At 44.0% G+C, this 22,343-nt stretch overlaps 1 protein-coding gene across 1 annotated transcript in view; it reads right to left on the reverse strand.

Annotated features, from left to right (window-relative positions):
• Positions 1-22,343, reverse strand: part of nop16 (NOP16 nucleolar protein homolog (yeast)) — a 31,061-nt gene that overhangs the window by 4,664 nt on the left and 4,054 nt on the right. The window contains exons 2-4 of the mRNA XM_070878475.1: positions 12,803-12,911; positions 3,000-3,066; positions 2,221-2,327 (exon numbers count right to left, since the gene is read on the reverse strand). Of these exons, the coding sequence (XP_070734576.1) occupies positions 2,221-2,327; positions 3,000-3,066; positions 12,803-12,911 (283 nt within the window). The remainder of the gene's footprint in view (positions 1-2,220; positions 2,328-2,999; positions 3,067-12,802; positions 12,912-22,343) is intronic.

Consider the following 22,343-nt stretch of genomic DNA (forward strand, 5'->3'; position numbering starts at 1 on the left):
CACCGAGGTAAGGGGGCGAGGTCGGGGCGCCGAGGTAAGGGGGCGAGGTCGAGGCACCGAGGTAAGGGGGCGAGGTCGGGACGTCGAGGTAAGGGGGCGAGGTCGGGGCGTCGAGGTAAGGGGGCGAGGTCGGGGCGCCGAGGTAAGGGGGCGAGGTCGGGGCGCCGAGGTAAGGGGGCAAGGTCGAGGCGCCGAGGTAAGGGGGCGAGGTCGGGGCGCCGAGGTAAGGGGGCGAGGTCGGAACGTCGAGGTAAGGGGGCGAGGTCGGGACGCCGGGGTAAGGGGGCAAGGTCGGGACGCCGGGGTAAGGGGGCGAGGTCGGGACGCCGGGGTAAGGGGGCAAGGTCGGGACGCCGGGGTAAGGGGGCAAGGTCGGGACGTCGAGGTAAGGGGGCGAGGTCGGGACGCCGGGGTAAGGGGGCGAGGTCGGGTCGAGTTCAGGCCGCCAAGGCAGGGGAGTTCGGATTTCGGAACATTTTCCGGTTTCCGGACGACCCCGCCACGGATTCCGGAACATTCTGAATTTAGGAACTCCAGATTTTGGACGCTCAACCTGTACTCTATATGAACATTGGCTGAAACCAAAGTGCCTACCCTTGCGTGCTGTTAGTTGGTATGTTTGGACAAGGAATGATGGTGAGTGTGAGGGGTGGCTAGTGAGATAGGGAAGTGATAATGTAAATAGAGAGGGATGGGTGGAGGTGCAAGGTAAGTTGATGTGAATAAGGCTGTGCAGGAGTAGGGTAGGGAATGCAGAGTGATGGGGATGTGATGAGTGGCACAGCAGGATGAGGTGGAGTATGACTTTGCAGTAACATTTCGTGAACTACTGAGAAAATTGAAAGGTTTGCGCACTGCAGCCTGGTCATCCTGACGACATCCCTGCTTGTGCTCTCCTGTGCAAAGTGCAACCAGGCTGTGTTGGTCTCCTGGAGAGATCTCTTCCGTCCATTGGAATAGAAGAGAACCTCCCTGCATGCTGTGACTCCCTCCATAAGCATCTGGAGGGAGTCATTGGAGAGCCTGGGTGCAGCCGTGCATCTTTGAACTACTGCAAACACTGCACAATGCTGCAAATGACTGCCAGAAGGACTGTCAAAAAAAAGTTGGGAATGGTCCTTTTAAGGAAACTGGCTGATGACGAGTCATCAGATCCGCTTCCAGTTAATTGGCCGGAAAATCCACAAGGTGGGTTTAACAATGCCGCCCGCATTGAACTCGTCTCGGTTGGCAAAATCCCAACAGTTAAAGACTATTCTATCCAACCATACAATAGAAGCACAGACCTCTTCGGTGTCATTATCATGCATTTAAAGTGTACTGTGAATGAAGCAGGTAGCTCAATGCACTTTATTGCAACTCATTCTGTGTTAACTGTAATATGCTTCAGAACCTGCCAACACCGGAGAAAATCAGAGCTATTACACATATAATATTTTTTTCAAATATTTTAAAGTTGAAGGAAGTTAATCGAATGTTATAAGTGCTAAGGAAAGTACAGAAACCATTGTAACTCGGCACCCAGAATGCAGCTGATGTTAACTTTCTCATCAATGTTTAAATTCTATTATTTTTTTTTTAAAGTGGTTATACTTGCAGAGCAATTGTTATTAAAATAATTGTAAAATGTTTTTGCCATGTGACAAAACTAAATTTCAGTTGAATACATGTTTTCTAAAGTTTTCTATAATGCAATTTAATTAAAATGTTTCTAATTCTGAAAAGGTTCACATGTAATAGTGCATGTCACTCCTGCTGTCAGGCGATGCCCACCCTGTTTGGCCATACTCGCTAGTATGTTTTACTGAAATCCTAGCAATTGATTATTGCCAAATCACAATACAACATCGTAAAACTCATCAAAATAAAGTACAGTAAAACACGAATGCCTCATACTTGCATTCTAACTTTCAGACTTTTCTGTTCAATGTTCTAGTTCTAGAAATGACTTTAGTTTTAGTCTTATCTATCCTCAATTTCAATTGTTTGTTTTATTAAGAAATGTAGTTCTAATTTTAACTTAGCAGGTTAAATGCAGCAACTATTCTCCTCCATATGTTAATCACTGCATCTCACCACTTAGTTGATAGTCTGACCAAAGCAAGAGACCATCTAAGGAGCAGTTGTTTAATATTTTGTTGGTCAGCTTTGTATTCTGGCAACTCTACTGAAAGCTGAACAATGTTGCATGCAACTTATTTGTTTTTAGGTACTTCATACCTTGTAATTGTCCTTGTAGTTCTCAATCATATGCCGCACATAGTCAATGAATTCTCTGGAGAGGGTGGACTTTTTTACTTCTGGAAGGCTGGCTTCTGCCTCGAGCTCTGTATTGGGGAAAAATAGTCTGTAAAGTGGGAGTAGTTTATTTTTCACTTTACAAAATTTCTCGTTCATATAACTAAGCAAAATCATTCGTCCATAAATAGGTTCCCATATATTTATGTCAGTTTGAACACCACTTTTGTTATTTATTCAGTATATGTTCCAAAATCATTACTATGAATTAAGCATTCCAACATTCAAATACAGGTGAAGCGTCCGAAATCCGGAGTTCCGAAATCTGGCCCGATCTGTGTGGGGGGCCGTCCAGAATCTGGGAAATGTTCCAAAATCCGGACCCGCCGTCGTGCCGCCCCCGCCCGCTGCCAACTGCTCCCCCTTAAGACATTCCAAAATCCAGAAATACCTGAACCTTGGCCCAGGCATTTCCGGATTTGGGACATTGGAAAGACATTCCGAAACTGAAAATACCCGAAATCTGGAACGGTCTCGGTCTTAAGGTTTTTGGATTTCAGACGCTCCACCTGCATAATCAAATTTTCTCAGATCCATTAGTCTTATCCTCTGCTAATCCACACACAAAAAATAGGTCAGTCTCCCTGATGTAATCTTCAATAGCTGCAAACGGTAAGAAAGACAGAAGAAAAATCTACAAGATATGGTAATGCTGACATAAGGGTATCTAAAAATGAAAAATCTGACCATTGGATACAAACCATTAATGACATACGGCTTAATAACGACTTGTTTTCCATCTATCGAGGCTGTTTCCATTTTTATTTTCTGTAAAACAAATTAAACCGTAAGAATAACTTGCACATTCTGCCATTATTTGCCTACAACATAACACTTGTAAGCAAAGTGTAATTTTAGCAAGACACTAGCGTTGAAAAAGAAATGCAGAATGTTGGTCGATTTTTTATCTAAAACCAATTTCTCCTTCGTGCATAGAAACAGTACAAAGGGTTTTGACCAAAACTAAGTGTATATTTTACATTGCTGCATTACATTGGTACATCTGGGATACTCCCAACAGTCTCCATTTTTTGCAGTGTGCACTGTATGCGGAGAAGGAAAATATGTGGTGCAGTATAACAGACCCAAGACCAATGAAGTGTCTCGAACTCTGTCCAAGTGAAAAGAAAGTAATGCCACTAAAAAAAGTTGTATGTCAGTACTCCACATCATCACGATGGTTAAAGCTCCATCACCCTAAACCTAAGGTTTAAAGTGCAAACTCGAATGCAGCGATTAGAGTTACTTGAAGTTCAAATAATTTGCAGAAATTATTTTGCACACATTTAATAGAAAACAATCTGGTTTATATACGTCCTCATTGCATCTCTCAGAAAAATCACATGCAATGAACTGCTTTTAAGTGCAGTGCAATTAGGTTACAAAGGTGTGTATCATGGAGCCTCAGAGGTCACATATAAAGTTTAAATCCATGTTCCCATTAATGTGCATACATCAATCTGAAGTTACCAAAATAAATCTTGCCATTGAATTAGGATTTATTCCCCCAATAAAGGGTATGTGCCAGAAATAGTCCTTTCCAAATTTCCAGTCTTACAAAATTCAAACCAGATAAAGTAGCAAGTAAGAAACCTAAGTACATATAAAGGTTTGAAGTCAAAAGATGCTGGAGGTGCAAGTTGGACACCCCTATATAGGTGAATGTCAGCTATTTTGCACACAACAGTGTACCACAAACAGTAATGAGATCAATTACCAGTTAATTTGTTTTGGGTAATGTTTGCGAAGGGAAAGATTTTGGCCAGGTGAACAGAATTCCCTGCTGTTCTTTGAATTGTGCCATGGGTCTTTGAACTTCCACCTGAACAGGCAGGCAGGTGCTTGATTTAAGGTCTCACCCAAAAGGCAGCACTTCTGACAATGCAACCCTCCTGACAATGCAACCCTCCTATGACACCCGAAAGAAGGGTAAGCCTAGATTTATTGCTCAAGTCCCTGAAGTAAGACTTGATTCTAGAGGCAAGTGTGCTAGCAATTCAACCAAGACAACACTAATAGTGGTTCATAGTTTGCAATCAAGGAGAATGTAGGTGAAGCAGTATTTTGAATGAAATTGCAATAGAATTACACAAAAGCAAAGACTTTTCAGCGAGATGTTTTAATAAATTTAGAATCTTAAGTCCTGATCTAACATACACAACTTTACAGTTGAGGCCCAAATCCAGCTTCAGTCAACCAATATTCTGCATCAGTTCAAAGAACATAAGAAAAAGGAGCAGGAGTAGGCCAGACAGCCGTTCGAGCCACCGTTCAATAAGATCATGGCTGATCTGATTTTGGACTCAGCTCCACTTCCCTGCCCACTCCCCATAACCCCTTAACGTTTAAGAAACTTTCTATTTCTGTCTTAAATTTATTCAATGACCAGCTTCCACAGCTCTCTGAGGCAGCGAATTCCACAGATTGACAACTCTCAGAGAAGAAATTTCTCCTCATCTCAGTTTTAAATGGGCAGCCCCTTATTCTAAGATCATGCCCTCTAGTTCTAGTTTCCCCTATGAGTGGAAACATCCTCTCTGCATCCACCTTGTCAAGCCCCCTCATAATCTTATACGTTTCAATAAGTTCATCTCTCATTCTTCTGAATTCCAATGAGTAGAGGCCCAACTTACTCAACCTTTCATCAAAAGTCAATCCCCTCATCTCCGGAATCAACCTAGTGAACCTTCTCTGAACTGCCTCCAGAGCAAGTATAACCAAGGGAAACTAAACCTGCATGCAGTATTCAAGGTGTGGCCTCACCAATACCATGTATAGCTGTAGCAAGACTTCCCTGCTTTTATACTCCATCCCCTTTGCAATAAAGGCCAAGATTTCATTGGCCTTCCTGATCACTTGCTGTACCTGCATACTATCCTTTTGAGTTTCATGCACAAGTACCCCCAGGTCCCGCTGTACTGCAGCACTATGCAATCTTTCTCCATTTAAATAATAACTTGCTCTTTGATTTTTTTTCTGCCAAAGTGCATGACCTCACACTTTCCAACATTATACTCCATTTGCCAAATTTTTGCCCACTCACTTAACCTATGTCCTTTTGCAGATTTTTTGTGTCCTCCTCACACATTGCTTTTCCTCCCATCTTTGTCGTCAGCAAACTTGGCTACAAACTCAGTCCCTTCTTCCAAGTTGTTAATATAAATTGTCAATAGTTGGGGTCCCAACACTGATCCCTGCAGCACCCCACTAGTTACTGGTTGCCAACCAGAGAATGAACCCTTTATCCCGACTCTCTGTTCTCTGTTAGCCAATCCTCTATCCATGCTAATATATTACCCCCAACCCCGTGAACTTTTATCTTGTGCAGTAACCTTTTATGTGGCACCTTGTCAAATGCCTTCTGGAAGTCCAAATACACCACATCCACTGGTTTCCTCTTTATCCACCCTGTTCGTTACATCCTCAAAGAATTCCAGCAAATTTGTCAAACATGACTTCCCCTTCATAAATCCATGCCGACTCTGCCTGACCAAATTTTGCTTTTCCAAATGTCTGCTACTGCTTCTTTAATAATGGACACCAACATTTTCCCAACCACAGATGTTAGGCTAACTGGTCTATAGCTTCCTGCTTTTTGTCTGCCTCCTTTTTTAAATAGGGGCATTACATTTTCAGTTTTCCAATCTGCTGGCACCTCCCCAGAATCCAGGGAATTTTGGTAAATTACAACCAATATTTCTCTTAAGATCCTAGGATGCAAGCCATCAGGTCCAGGGGATTTATCTGCCTTTAGTCCCATTATCTTACTGAGTACCACCTCCTTAGTGTTTGTGTTAAGTTCCTCCCCCGCTATCGCCCCTTGACTATCCACTGTTGGGATGTTGTTAATGTCTTCTACCGTAAAGACTGGTAACAAATATTTGTTCAGAGTTTCTACCATCTCCATGTTCCCCATTACAAATTCCTCAGTCTCGTCCTCTAAGGGACCAACATTTACTTTAGCCACTCTTTTCCTTTTTATATACCTATAGAAACTCTTGCTATCTGTTTTTATATTTTGTGCAAGTTTATTTTCATAGTCTATCTTCCCTTTCTTAATCATTTTTTTAGTTATTCCTTGTTGGCTTTTAAAAGCTTCCCAGTCTTGTGTCATACCACTAGTTTTGGCCACTTTGTATGCCCTTGTTTTTAATTGGATACCGTCCATTATTTCTTTAGTTAGCTACGGATGGCTCTCTTTTCTCTTACACCCTTTCCTTCTCACCGGAATATATTTTTCTTGACGGTTGTGAAATATCTCCTGAAATGTACACCACTGTTCATCAACCATCCTACACTTTAATCTATTTTCCCAGTCCAATTTAGCCAACTCTGCCCTCATACCTTCATAGTCTCCTTTATTTAAGCTTAGTACATTGGTTAGAGATCCAACTTTCTCACCCTCCATCTGAATTTGAAATTCAATCATGCTATGATCACTCATTCCAAGGGGATCCTTTACGAGGAGATTTTTTATTAATCCTGTCTCATTACACAGGACCAGATCTAAGATAGCCTGCCCCCTGGTTGGTTCCGTTACATACTGCTCAAGGAACCCGTCCCTTATGCACTCTATGAACTCCTCCTCCAGGCTACCCTGACCAATTTGATTTGTCCAATCAATATGGAAGTAAAAATCACCCATGATTATTGCTGTTCCCTTTTTATAAGCCTCCACTATTTCCTGGTTTATGCTCCGACCAACAGAGTTGCTACTGTTAGGGGGCCTATAGACTCTGCCCACCAGTGACTTTTTCCCTGTATTATTCCTTACCTCCACCCAAACGGTTTCAACATCCTGATCATTTGAGCCAATATTGTTTCTCACTACAGCATTGATCTCATCCTTTATCAATAAGAGCTACCCCACCTCCTTTTCCTTTCTGTCTGTCCTTCCGTATTGTCAAATACCCCAAAATATTTAATTCTTAGCCCTGGTCTCCTTGCAACCACGTCTCTGTAATGACTATCAGATCATACCCATTTGTCTCAATTTGTGCCGTCAACTCATCTATTTTGTTACAAATGCAATGTGCATTTAGACAAGAGTGCCTTTAAATTTATTTTTTTACCCTTTTTTCCTGCTTGTTTCCTCTCTCCTTCAAACTCACTTTCTTTATTTTTGCTTTCTAATTCTAGCTTTACTCCCCTCCTTTCTGTCTTTTGCTTCTGTCTCCATTTTGTTGCCCTCTGTCTCCCTGCATTGGTTCTCATCCCCCTGCCATATTAGTTTAACTCCTCCCCAACAGCACTAGCAAACACTCCCCCTAAGACAATGGTTCTGGTCCTGCCTAGGTGCAGACCGTCCGGTTTTGTATTGGTCCCACCTCCCCCAGAACCGGTTCCAATGCCGCAGGAATTTGAATCCCTCCCTGCTGCACTACTGCTCAAGCCACGTATTCATCTGAGCTATCCTGCGATTCCTACTCTGACTAGCACGTGGCACTGGTAGCAATCCTGAGATTACTACTTTTGAGGTCCTACTTTTTAATTTAGCTCCTAGCTCCTTAAATTCGTCTCGTAGGACCTCATCCCTTTTTTTTTTTACCTATATCGTTGGTACCAATGTGCATCACGACAACTGGCTGTTCACCCTCCCTTTTCAGAATATCCTGCACCCGCTCAGAGACATCCTTGACCCTTGCACCAGGGAGGCAACATACCATCCTGGAGTCTCAGTTGCGGCCGCAGAAACGCCTATCTATTCCCCTTACAATTGAATCCCCTGTCACTATCGCTCTCCCACTCTTTTTCCTGCCCTCCTGTGCAGCAGAGCCAGCCACAGTGCCATGAACTTGGCTGCTGCTGCCCTCCCCTGATGAGTCATCCCCCTCAACAGTACTCAAAGCAGTGTATCTGTTTTGCAGGGGGTTGACCGCAATTTTATCTTTACAAGACATTTCCAACACCACCCCCACCCCCCTTTTTACCTGACTGACCTCGGCTGACAGTTGGGAAAAGAAATCCCAGGATAATACTTACGATCCCTTTTGACAGTTATTTTTTTAGCCTTAGGAAGGTTGGTTTACTGGGCAGCTGGAGTGAATGTTGCCTCTCCCAGTTCTTCGGTCTCCGGTTCTTCAACTGGTTGGCCTCGGAGTGTTGTTGGGTGTGCGGCTCAGCTTCTCGAGACGATGTTGGGCCTCTCGGTAGTTGGATTGTATATTCTGCACATAAGTCGAGTCCAGAGCCGGTTCGATGGTAGGTTTCCCAGCCGGTAACAGTCTATCTCCGTTCTCTCTTGGTTTCTGTCTGTTTGCTCCTCGACTCCTCCTACTGCTCCAGCTGCTTCTCTCCTCTCGGTGGTTCCGTAGGTCCTATATTTGTATCCAATTTAGTTCTGGCCTTTTCGCGCCCAAACTCAGTTGGTGGTCCATTGTGTAAGTTTGGGCGGGGAGATAGCTTTGAATATTTAATCAGAAGATGTCACAGGTACAAGTAGATGTGAGGACAGGGGTATTGTTTCAGTGCACACTGGTGCCTCAAAGTCTGCTGGTTCATTGTAACAGTCCTGGGAGTCAATCGGTTTGGGCCTCCCCTTTGATGGGCCGTCACCGCAGTGATCTCAGGACTATTGTCCACTGTCCATATTAATTAGGTAGATGATGGTCCACATCATAATTTGATTAGGGGTAAGTCATATTTTCGAACTGGGCCAGATAGTCCCCATTGGTTGAGGATTTCCCCGCTTCAGGCCCGACTCGACCCCTGATTGGCCTGCCAGAATGCACTTTTCCCCCATTGGCCAGTGCCTCTGTCTCGCTTGTGAGCCAGACTCCACAATGTCTGTATCCGCCCACACGTTTCCCAGCCTGCCTGGTCTGAGGATTTTACTTGGCCCAAAATGTTCATTTAAAATGTATAGGAAGATCCCTTTAGTTTTCTTGTTCTTAGGGTGTTCCAATAAAATGCGGCCGTGGATTTTCGAACCTTACACCGACCAGCACTCAAATGTCTGACCTGTATTCCATACCCGTCGCTCCTATCGATACCACCACTGGATTCTCCTATATAAATGGGAACGGAAAAAGGACCCAGATCCCCAGTGAACTTAACCCCGTCCACCTGTGTTACAGCCACTTCACAGGGCTGCAATGGGAAGATGGCAGTAGGTCCTGGGAAACAGCAGCAACTGCTCCGAAGTACCTCATGGAGGCCTCCTTTCTCTCCATTGCACCATCAACACATACCTGCTCAAGGCCCTGGTCCTTTTGGACCTGCCAGTCCAATTTCTGCTCCTTTAAAAAGGTTCCTCGTCAGCCCTGCTAGGGTTGCAGCAGCAGCGCCCCCCCCCCCCCCCCGGATGTGATGTATTTGGATTTTCAAAAAGCATTGGATAGGGCGCCAGATAGGAGGATATTACACTAAATTAGAGCTTATGGCAATGGGGATAATATATTAGCATGGACTGAGGATTGGTTAACAGACAGAAAAAAGAGAGGAGGAATAAACGGGTCATTTTCAGGTTGGCAGGCTGTAACTAGTGGGGTACTGCAAGGATCAGTGCTTGGGCCTTAGCTATTCACAATGTATATGAATGTCTCAGATGATGGGACAGAATGCAATGTATCCAAGTTTGCTGATGATATAAAGTTAGGTGGGAAAGTAAGTTGTGAGGAGGACGCAAAGAGGCTGAAAAGGGATATAGATGGGTTAAGTGAGTGGGCAAAAACTTGCCAGATTGAATGTAATGTGGAGAAATGCTAAGTTATCCACTTTGGTAGGAAAATAGAAAAGATAATTTTTTTTTTAAATGAGAGAGACTGGGAAATGCTGGTATTCAGAAGGACCTGGGTGTCCGTGAATCACAGAAAGTTAATATGTAGGTACAGTAAGCAATTAGGAAAGCAAATGGTATGTTAGCCTTTATTACAAAAGGATTGGAGTACAAGAATAAAGAAGTCTTATTGCAATTATATAGGGCCTTGATGAGACTACATCTGGAGTACGGTGTACAGTTTTAGTCTCCTGACCTAAAGAATGATATACTTGCCGTAGAAGGGAGGCATTAAAGATTCACCAGACTGATTCCTGGGATGGGGAGGATTGTCCTATGAGGAGAGTAGGCCTATATTCCCTCGAGTTTAGAAGAATGAGAGATGATCTCATTTAAACATACAAAATACAGGGCTTGACCGGGTAGATGCTGGGAGGATGTTTCCCCTGGCTGGGGAGTCTAGAACATGGGGTCACAGTCTCAGAATAAGGAGTAGGACTGAGGAGCAATTTGTATAAAGGGTTGTGAATCTTTGACATTCTCTACCTCAGAGGGCTAAGGACACTAAGTCATTGAGTATATTCAAGACAGAGATTGATAGATTTTGGGATATTGAGGGAACAAGGGATACTGGAGGAAGATGGAGTTGAGGTAGATCAGCCATGATCTTATTGAATGGTAAAGTAGGCTTAAAGGGCCAAATGGTCTACTCCTGCTCCTATTTGTTATGTTCTTATTGCTGTGTAGTCCCCGGTGTGAAGGAGTTGGCATCGTGACTGGCCCATTGCACTCCTGATGGCAGGGCTGACTTGGTGCCTGACACACGCAAGAGTCAGGCACCACAGACATTGAGGATATACAGGATCATAGGATGATGGAATTAAAAACTATCATGAAAACCATTCCTGGTATTAAGGGCCCAAGTTTCCACATGATTTGCGCCTGATTTTTAGGAGCAACAGGTGGAGAACGGACTATCTTAGAAATCGCAATTCTCCACATTTTTTTTTCTGCAGTTCTAGTCAGGTAGAACAGTTCTACTTTGGAACAGAATTTTTTCTTCAAAAGGGGGTGTGTCCGGCCACTGACGCCTGATTTGAAAGTTTCCACAGTGAAAACGTACTCCAAACTAAAGTAGAATGGAGCAAGTGAAGATTTTTGTAGAACTGAAAAAACCTGTTCTACACATTAAAAAATCAGGCGCAGGTTACAAATTAGGCGTCCAGAACGAGGTGGGGGGGGGGGGGGAAAGGGAACTCATTAAATTCTACAATAAATCCTTATTTATACTTCTACAAATATTATACAAATAAATCCAACCTGAATAAACATTTATAAGCAAAGAAAAGATTAAATAAACCATCTTCCTACCTGTGTGAAAGTGCTTCAGGCACGGAGAATTCTGCAGTCAGCCTAAGGCGCCCGTTCTTCCCGCGGGGGGCGGAGAGGAGGCGCCCGTTCTGCCCGCGCAGGGGGGGGGGGGGGGGGTAGGAGGCGCCCGGGGTGGGGGGGGGGGGGGGAGGGGAGAGGAGGCGCCCGTTCTTCCCGCGGGTGGGGGGACAGTGAGAAGGCTGCAAGTGCTGATGGCAATGTGCTTTTATTTTTAAAAAATGTTCAAAAATTAAACAGCTACAAAGAACTACAAAAATGGCCGAGTGCCAATGTTTTTTTCATACTGCGCATGCGCGAACGCTCCAACGCGCACGCGCAGCATTGCCGGCAGGAAAAAAACTAATTTAAATAGTACCCGCCCCCTCCCACTTACAAAATCGGTGCGAGTGTAGGCACCGCCCCTCTGGGCGCCACGCCAGGCAGACAAGGAGCTGCAGAACGCTCCAGAATCGCGATTTTTTTTTAAGGCGCCGTTTTAGGCGAGAAAAACGGGCGCCCAGCTCAGAGGGGCGCCCGTTTTTTATCGTGTGGAAACTTGGGCCCAAAGTGTTTGCTGACATCAGTCCTGAATTTGCTGTTTATTACCTTGTCCCTATATTGGTGACTTAATTTGTAATTGTGCTCTAGATTATTTTTTTCTATTGCACGTAGTATTTTGTACACTTTTACAATGTTCCCTCTTCGTCATCTTGCAAGGCTGAAGAGCGGTTCCTCATAACTCAGTCCTCTGACACAACCTTCTCTGCACCACTTTGAGGTTTCCTGTGCTTCAAGGAACAGAACTGAACACAGTATCAAGGTGTGGCATGACCAGAGCACTATACAGCTTCAACATAATGGCCTCAAACTAGTATTCTAATTAAGGAACACAAGAACATGAGCAGGCCAGCCAGTCCCTCAAGCCCATCATGAAAGTCCTAAGATTCCCTACATAATACCAATGCCACAAAGAGGAAAACAACCACCGATTTCTCAGGGCAACTGGCCATGGATTATAAATACAGCTTTGACAGTGTCTCCCACATCCTGGGAACAAGTACAAAACTGTATCAGAGGATTTTCCAATGTCCACTTGAGATGTAATTCCATCAAAAAAGTCAAGCAGCTTGAAGCTGTGCTTACTGTCATTCATTAATCATTTTCATGTTGGTGATCTTCAAGTTTGTTTTAACAATCAATTCCATTATTTTGCAAATTAACAACATAAGCAGTGGGTGAGAAGATTCTCTTCATTTTAGACACAAGCAATAAATTAAGATGTAGGTTATGCAGTCAGGTCATCATGGAATATTGTCCATATTCTACAATTGTATGTCATATACACTACGAGGATTTCGTAAACACAGACAAATTATTTTAGCATTAATACAGAATCACAGTACAGGTAGTACATACCGTGCTCTTCTTAATGGGAACTGTACAGTTTGGGTCAGATGCCAAACCCATATCAGCTAGATTCTGAGCAACCGATTTCTTGATGTTCCATGCTTTTCTTATATGTGCACTAGAAGAAAAATCAATCTTCAATTAAACACTTTGCTCAGTTATTAAACTCTTTTCGAAGTCAACATTGTTATTGTTATAATTTGTCGCAAAAATTATCTGGAATATCCCAGAAGAAGAATTTACTGACGACTGCAAATAAACATTACAATAGGATAGCTTATTCAAAAGCGAACAAAATGTTTTTACTTAAAATATTTCCCCAACCCTACTAGGAAAGTACAGGACCAGAAAGTACTCTTCAGTCCATCTGGTCAGTTCCAAAAACAAATTGATCTGTACCTCAAATAACTAATCAATTCTTCCTTAAATTTTGTCTACAGTATCCGTCTACATTACTGCCCTTGTTATTCGATTCCACACATTTAACACCTTCTGCAGAATGTAGTTAAATCTTAACTGTTTGTGCATCTTTCCTCTTCTAAGCTTCAGTCTGTGCCCTCTGGAATTTGTGGCAATATTGACTACATCAAAATACAATGTTTTTGTTTAGGAATCTTGAATAAAATCTCACCTAAGCCTTTATTCCAAAGTAAGCAATCCGAGCTCTTCAATCTTCCCTCAATGCTCAGATGCCTCAAGTTAAATATTAGTTTAGTTACCCAATTCTGCACTGTCTCCAGTGCCTGGATATCCTTGCTGTAATACGTTAACGAGATTGCACAAGTCCCACTCCAGAGGCTTGAGCACAAAATCTAGGCTGACATTCCACTGCAGTATTGAGGGAGTGCTGCAATGTCGGAGGTGCTGTTTTTCAGAATACCCATTAAACCGAGGTCCTGTCTTCATTCTCAGGTGTAAAAGATCCCACGGCACTATTTCGAAGAAGAGCAAGGAAGTTCTTCCCGGTGTCCTGGGTAATATTTATCTCTTATCTAACATCAATTAAACAGATTATCTGGTCATTAGCTCATTGCTGTTTGTGTGATCTTACTGTGCGCAAATTAGCTGTTGTGTTTCCTACAGTAAAACAGTGATTACATTTCAAAAGTATTTAATTGGCTGTATAGTGCTTTGGGCCTCTGAGGTTGAGAAAGGAGCGATATAAATACAAGTTCTTTCTTTACCCCAAGTGCAAATACGCCAATGTCTTATATCAGCACTTGGCATTTGCACTCTATCCCTTTGGCTATACAAACCAACAATCCATTTAGCTTTCTTTACTAGTACCTCACACTGTGTTGTAGGTTCTGGTAGGCAATCCACCAATATCCCAGGACCTGCTCTTGTGATGTGTCCTTTACAATTGAACCATTTATCTTATTTTAGCATGATGTATTTTCCTTCTCTAGAGTCATTACCTTGTCCACATTAAATGCTATTTGCTAATCACCAGTCCACGTTCCTAACCTATTCCGATCCCTCTACATTTGGTTTACCTACTGATGCCCCTCTGCAAAGTTAAGACAGCTTTGTTTCTGTCCCCAGCCTTTAACCATTCATATATACTGTAAACAGCAGTGGCCGTAGAAATTATCCATGTGGCACACTGCTCTTAGTCCCTTGGCATGTCGAAGAAGTGCTTTCACAACTGCCCCTTTCTTTCTCCGCTTTAACCAAATTTCAAAACCCCTCAGAAGTTTGTCTCTTATTTCATGCCTAGCTATCATGTGGATTAATTGAAAGAAAAAGAAACAGACTGGCATTTATACAGTACCTTTCATGCCCTCAGGGTTCCAAACTACTTCACAATTACTTCTTGAAGTGTAGTCACTGTTGTTTTGTAGGCAATGCAATTGCCAATTTATGTAGAGCATGGTTGCCCTAAGTGGAGGAAGTGCATCCGGGAGGGCGCTGAGCTCCTCGAGTCTCATCGCCGAGAGCATGCAGAAATCAAGTGCAGTCAGCGGAAAGAGCGTGCGGCAACCAGTCCCACCCACCCCTTCTCTCAACGACTATCTGTCCCACATGTGACAGAGACTGTGGTTCTCGTATTGGACTGTACAGCCACCTAAGAACTCATGGTAAGAGTGGAAGCAAGTCTTCCTCGATTGCGAGGGACTGCCTATGATGATGATTGTAACACCACTATTTCCGGCCAGAATGCAGATGATTGGATCATTCCCCTGTCAATCACTACTGTATGTGACTGGGATCGATTTTACACGTAGCTATCCTCCACTCACTGCATTCTGCTAGAGAAATCACCCTGCTTCGGTCACAAGTTCTGTTTGCTGTAATTTCTAGAGATTGATTTTAAATAGGCTTTGTGGACTGTTTGTAGCGCACTGTTTAAACAGACTCTGTTTGCAAGTAAATACTTATGTTTGCTGTAAAATGGACAGTTTGTCATGAGTCCTGCCATAAGTCCTGCCCCGCCATCATATCTGGCTGACATAATGGTGTCGTAGACACTCTGCCCAAAAATAGAAACAAGATTAATGACCAATTACATGCAATTTACATCACAAAAGCAGGGCATTTGTTTATGATCCACATGAGCCTCCTCCCACTGTTTACGGCATCTCACCAGATCAACGTATCCTTCTATTCCTTTGTACAATCTCATGTACACAGCTAGTTTTCCCTTAAATGTTTTGGTAGTGCTCATTGTAAAATGAATGTTGGGTAGCACACCCCAGAACGTCCTGCTTTACTTTAAGGATGCATTTATTTGTACTAACTGAGAGGCAACCGTTTCTCTCATTGGCTCTCCATTATCACAACCTATTGCTGATTGGTCCCCTTGGAGGATAAGCCACACCCTGAAGTTCCTCTGGAATGTGTAACTGGAACCGCCCAGCCCAAGTTCAGACTGACTTTCCAATTTGTAATTCAATCCATTTTGACTTCAGAAGCCATCTCTCCAAAAGCCACCAAGTCCCAGCCGAAGTCCCTTACACCAGCGCAAGTTTTGCCTCCGCCAGCTAAAGTCCCTTACCCCAACATATGTGCTGCCTCCTCCAGCCGAAGTCCCTTACCCCAGCGCAAGTTTTGCCTCCGCCAGCTAAAGTCCCCTACCCCAGCGCAAGTGCACCCTTCCCCCAGCCGATGTCCATTCCCAAGCGCATTACCTTACCCCCTCCCCCCCGAGATGGGGCATTGTGTGCAGATTGTTAACAGGTTTATTGGGTATGAAGTGAATCTGGATTTCATCCACCCCAACGCGATGTCCCTTGTAACACACGCACCGAGCTTGCACCCACCGGGGAAAGAACATGATCTGTCTTCCGAGTTCGTTCCCTCCCCCGGCTCTCTTTTCTCCACCTCCCCACCTGTGTCTCTCCCCCCAGCTCTCTTTTCTCCCTCCCCACCCACCTGTGTCTGTCTCTCCCCCCCCCCCACCTCACCCAGCTCTCTCTTTTCTCTCCACCCCCCCCAGCTCTCTTTCTCCCTCTCTCCGCACCACCCCCCCCCCCGCGGCTCCCTCTCTCCCTCCCAGGCTCTCTCTTCTCCCCCTCAGGCTCTCTCTTCTCCCCCCCAGGCTCTCTCTCTTGCCCCCCCCTCCCCAGCTTTCTCTCTCGCTATACTCAGTGTCTCTCTCCTCACGGAGCACTTTACGGTGCTGCTTGCTGAGCTCTCCTGGCCAACCCGCTTCTCTCTCTCTCTGCCGACCCGCCTTCCCTCTCTTTCTCTATCCATCAACCCATTTCTTCCTCTCTCTCTCCCCCCGTCGACCCGCTTCTCTCTCTCCCCCCGTCGACCCGCTTCTCTCTCTCCCCCCCTGCCGACCTCGCTCTTCACTCAAACTGCCGCTGAGATAGGAACTGGCTGTCCACTGCCTAACTGGAGGCTCAGGGCTGCTGATGGATTGCAAGCTCAGTCGAAACAGTGGAGGCAACGTGGTGCTCAGGGCTGGGCACCTGGGGGGGGTGGGGGGGGGCGGGGGTGGCGGCGGCTGGAGATGGAGAGGAGAATGCATGTGCAGGTAAGGGTTAGTGGAAATTGCGCTGAGGGCGGGGGTCAGAGTCGATGACTATTTGTCCTAACTCTCACTTCTGCACTTGAGTCAGGAGACGCATGCTCAGAAGCGAGAGTTAAGACAAATAGTCACTCCGTTACTTTAACATCTGATTCAAATAAGGCACCCTTGACAATGCAACACTCATAAGAGCATAAAATAAGAAATAAGAGCTAGAGTAGGCCATTTGAGCCTGCTCCGCCTTTCAACAAAATCATGGCTGAAATTCTACCTCAACTCCACCTTCCTGCACTATCCCCATATCCCTTAATTGACAAAAATTGGTCTTGAATATACTCAACGACTAAGCATTCACAGCTCCCTGGGGTAGAGAATTCCAAAGATTCACAACCCTTTGAGTGAAAAAATGTCTCCTCATCTCAGTCCTAAATGGACGACCCCTAATTCTGAGACTGTGATCTAGATTTTCCAGCCAGGAGAAATATTTTCTCAGCATCTACCCTGTCAAGCCCCTGAAGAATTTTATGTTTCAATTACTCTCGGGAATATAGGCCTAGTCTACTCAACTTGGGCCTCAGCTTTTTACAATCTATAATGATGACTTGGATGAAGGGGCTATGTGTAACGTATTCAAGTTTGCTGATGATACAAAGTTAGGTGGGAGAGGAAGATGCAAAGAGATTGCAGAAAGATATAGGCAAGTTGACTGGGCAAGAACATGGCAAATGGAATACAATGTTGGGAAGTGTGAAGTTATCCACTTAAGTAGGAAAAGCAAAAAAGAATAATTTTTGAATGGTGAGAGACTGGGAAATGTTTGCAGTCAGGGACCTGCGTGACATTGTACATGAATCACAGAAAGTTAATGTCCAGATACAGCAAGCAATTAGAAAAGCAAATGATATGTTAGCTTTTGTTACAAAGGGATTAGAGTAAAGAAGTCTTACTATTATACAGGGCATTGGTGAGGCCACACCTGGAGTACTGTGTACGGTTCTGGTCTCCGTACCGAAGAAAAGACATACTTGCCTTGGAGGGAACGCAATAAAGGTTCACTAGACTGGTTCCTGGGATGAGGGGATTGTCCTATGAGCTCATTGAATGGCGGTGCAGGCTAGAAGGGCTGAATGGCCTGCTCCTGCACCTATTTTCTATGTCTATGACAGGTTGAGTAGACTAGGCCTATATTCCCGAGAGTAATTGAAACATAAAATTCTTCAGGGGCTTGACAGGGTAGATGCTGAGAAAATATTATGATTATCTAAGTGCCCTGTTATCACGTCCCTAATAATAGATTCTAGCATTTTGCCGACTATTGATGTCAGGTTAACTGGCCTATAGTTCCCCGCTTTTTTCATTTCCTCCTTTTTTAAATAGCGGTGTTATCTTCCAATCCTTGGGGACTGTTCTAGAATCTAGGAGATTGTGGAAGATTAATACCAGTGCATTCACCATCTCTGCAGCTACCTCTTTTAAAACCCTAGGATGCAGGTCGTCAGGGTCCAGGGGATTTGTCACCACTTCGTGCCATTAATTTCTCCAGTTCTATGTCTTTACTTATACTGATTTCTTTAAGTTCCTCATTCTGTCTAGAATCTTGGATCCCCTTTATTTCCCTCAATAGAGCACAGAGAAAAGCTCCATGTCTGCACTGGACTTTGGGTTCCGGTTCTTGAACACACTCTTCTGACTCAGGTGGAAGGGGTAGCAGTGGGAGAGCATTTTAGTGCGAGTGATCACAATTCAGTTAGATTTCAGGTAGTTATGGAAAGATAAACCAGGAATAAAAGTTCTCAATTGGAGAAAAGTCAATTTTGCTGAGCTGAGAGGTGATTTAGCCATAGTGGACTGGAAACAGCTACTTGTAGGTAAATCAGTGTCAAAGCAGTGGGAGGCATTCGAGGAGGAGATTCTGAGGGTACAGAGCAAATATGTTCCCTTAAAGAAAAAAGGTGGGACTAACAAATCTAGAGCCCCCTGGATATCAAGGGACATATGGGATAGGTTAAAGAAAAAAAGGGAGGCGTGTGACAGATACCGTGGGCTCAATATGGCAGAAAATCTAGGAGTATAGAAAGTGCAGGGGTGCAATTAAAAAGATTAGGAATGAAAAGAGAGAGCATGAAAAAATGTTGGCAAGTAAAATCAAGGACAACCCAAAGATGTTTTATAAATAAATTAAAAGCAAGAGGATAACTAGAAAAAGAGTGGGGCCTATTAAGAGTCCAAAAAGGTAATCTGTGGAGGTGGAAGACATGGGTATGGTTCTGAATGAATATTGTAAGGTGTATAGAAGAATTGTAAGGAAATAAAATACGGTCACTAAAGTGGAAGTAGACAGACAGATAGATGGTCACTAAAGTGGATACTGAAGGTAGTGAATCGATCTGACACATGGTATTAGGAGGTTCTGAGGAATCGAGAGTTCCTCTACCTTATGGCAGGGATTGTAATACATCGTAAATTGACAAATTGTATGTAAAACTCGCTTATGTATGTAAAGCACGCTTATAAAACTCGTTTACATTGGGTTTTAGAAAGGGGAAGCAGCATAGCTCGCTGTGCAGCAAAGCTTGATGGTTAATGAACCATCCGTTGTGTTAACCTTAGTACAGACGGATGGAAACTTACGTTTAGTACAGAACAATATCCACCAAGGACAGGAGGGAGTCAACAGTCTAGAAACATAGATTGTAGCAGCATCTGAATCTCATGAGAACGAGAACATTTTGACTGGAGTTTTCTTGGGAAAGGGATAAGAAAGCAGGTGTTTGGGAAGAAGATAGCAAACCCTGGGAAACATGGTTAATTCACACGTCATGAGGAATTGAGACAAAGTTGACACCACTGAACAACACATTCCGGAAGGGTGACATGTGATGGGAGATGGACAGGTGGGGGGAATCACTCAGCCAGTCTGTTGAGGGTCAACAAATCAATGTAACTTCACTGAAAGCAGGCGGCCAATCGGTGGTTTTGTAGGAGGGTCGCACACCGTGGAAAATGTATAACTGTAGATGTAAAACCTCTGTTCTTAGAAGGGTCATTTGTGAACGCTTCCCCTGCATGCTTGAAGAAAGACCGGTTGAACCGGGTTTCGTCTGAGTGATTTCGTAATTGCATTAACGGGCGGGTGTCGATTCCTTGTTTCAGGGAATCCACCTTGGAGAAGTCTTGCTTTTACCCCAACAAATACTTTGCGTCTGTTTTCAAAAAAGAGAGAGGCGATGCAGACATTGCAATCAGGGAGGAGTGTGAAATAGTAGATGAAATACACATAGTGAGAGAGGAAGTATTAAGGGGCTTAGTAGCTTTGAAATTGGATAAAACCCCAGGCAAGGGTTGAAATGTATCCCAGGCTGTTAAGACAAGAGGAAATATCAGAGGCTCTGACGATCATTTTCAAATCCTCTCTGACTGCAGATGTGATTCCAGAGGACTGGAAGACTGCTAATGTTGTACCATTGTTTAAAAAAGGGATAGACCAAGTAATTTCAGGCCAGTGAGCCTAACCTCGGTGGTGGGAAAATTACTGGAAATAATTCTGAGGGACAGGATAAACCTTCACTTAGAAAGACACGGATTAATCAAAAACAGCCAGCATGGATTTGTTAAGGGAAGTTCGTGCCCGACTAACTTGATTGAATTTTTTGAAGAGGTCACACCAAGGATCGATGAGGGTAGTGCGTTTGATGTGTATATGTATTTAGCAAGGCTTTTGATAAGATCCCACATGGCAGACTGGCTACGAAAGTAAAAGTCCATGGGATCCAGGGCAAAGCAGCAAGTTGGATCCAAAATTGGCTCAGAGGTAGGAAGAATAGGGGAAGTCATGTTTGACAAATTTGCTGGAATTCTTTGAGGATGACACGAACAGGGTGGATAAAGGGGAACCAGTGGATGTGGTGTATTTGGACTTCCAGAAGGCACTTGACAAGGTGCCACATGAAAGGTTACTGCACAAGATAAAAGTTCACGGGATTGGGGGTAATATATTAGCATGGATAGAACAGAAAACAGAGATGGGATAAATGGTTCATTCTCTGGTTGGCAATCAGTAACGAGTGGGGTGCCACAGGGATCAGTGCTGGGACCCCAAGTATTTACAATCTATATTAACGACTTGGAAGAGGGGACTGATTGTAACGTAGCCAAGTTTGCTGATGATACAAAGATGGGAGGAAAAACAATGTGTGAGGAGGACATAAAGAGGATGCAGGAGGACATAGGCAGGCTACGTGAGTGGGCAAGAATTTGGCAGATGGAGTATTATGTTGGAAAGTGTGAGGTCATGCATTTTGGCAGAAAAAAAATCAAAGAGCAAGTTATTATTTAAATGGAGAAAGATTGCAAAGTGCTGCAGTACAGCAGGGCCTGGGGGTACTTGTGCATGAAGCACAAAAGGATAGTATGCAGGTACAGCAAGTGATCAGGAAGGCCAATGGAATCTTGGCCTTTATTGCAAAGGGGATGGAGTATAAAAGTAGGGAATTCTTGTTACAGCTGTACAGGATATTGGTGAGGCCACACCTGGAATACTGCGTGCAGTTTTGGTTTCCATATTAACGAAAGGATATACTTGCTGTGGAGGCAGTTCAGAGAAGGTTCACTAGGTTGATCCCGGGGATGAGGGGGTTGACTTATGAGGAAAGGTTGAGTAGGTTGGGCCTCTACTCATTGGAATTCAGAAGAATGAGGGGCGATCTTATAGAAACGTACAAGATTATGAGGGGGCTTGACAAGGTGGATGCAGAGAGGATGTTTCCACTGGTGGGGGAAACTAGAACTAGAGGGCATGATCTTAGAAAAAGGGGCCGTCTATTTAGAACTGAGATGAGGAGAAATTGCTTCTCTCAGAGGGTTGCAAATCTGTGGAATTTTCTGCCTCAGAGAACTGTGGAAGCTGGGACATTAAATAAATTTAAGACAGAAATGGACAGTTTCTTAAACGATAAGGGGTTATGGGGAGCAGGCAGGGAAGTAGAGCTGAGTCCATGATCAGATCCGCCATGATCTTATTGAATGGCGGAGCAGGCTCGAGGGGCCTTATGGCCTACTCCTGCTGCTATTTCTTATGTTCTTATGTTCAAAGGGTATTGGTCGATAGGTGTTTTTGTGGCTGGAAGTATGTTTCCTGTGGGGCTCTGCAGGATCAGTACAAGATCCCTTGCTTTTTGTGGTATATATCAATGAATTAGACTTGAATATAGGGGATATGATTAAGAATTTTACAGATTGTTATGTATGTATGTAAACCTGTAATTACCATGTCTAACCACCAGAGGGCCTATCCTCTGGAGTCCCAAGGGATCCCACAATCTCTTGGGAGCACCTATATATAAGGAGGCACTCTGAGATCTGCAATAAAGGACTACGGTCACACTTACTTTGAGCTCGCAGTATCTAGTCTGACTCTTAATCCAAGACATAACAACTGGCGACGAGATACAGATAACGAACCCCACTGCAGCAATGCAGAGAACTGTGGGTATCCTGGAGAAATTTTCGAAGGAAGATGATTGGGAAACCTTCGTGGAGCGACTTGACCAATACGAGCTGGAAGGAGAAGCG

This window comes from Pristiophorus japonicus, chromosome 4 (genome assembly GCF_044704955.1).
Source record: "Pristiophorus japonicus isolate sPriJap1 chromosome 4, sPriJap1.hap1, whole genome shotgun sequence".
NCBI classification, from domain to species: Eukaryota; Metazoa; Chordata; class Chondrichthyes; family Pristiophoridae; genus Pristiophorus; species Pristiophorus japonicus.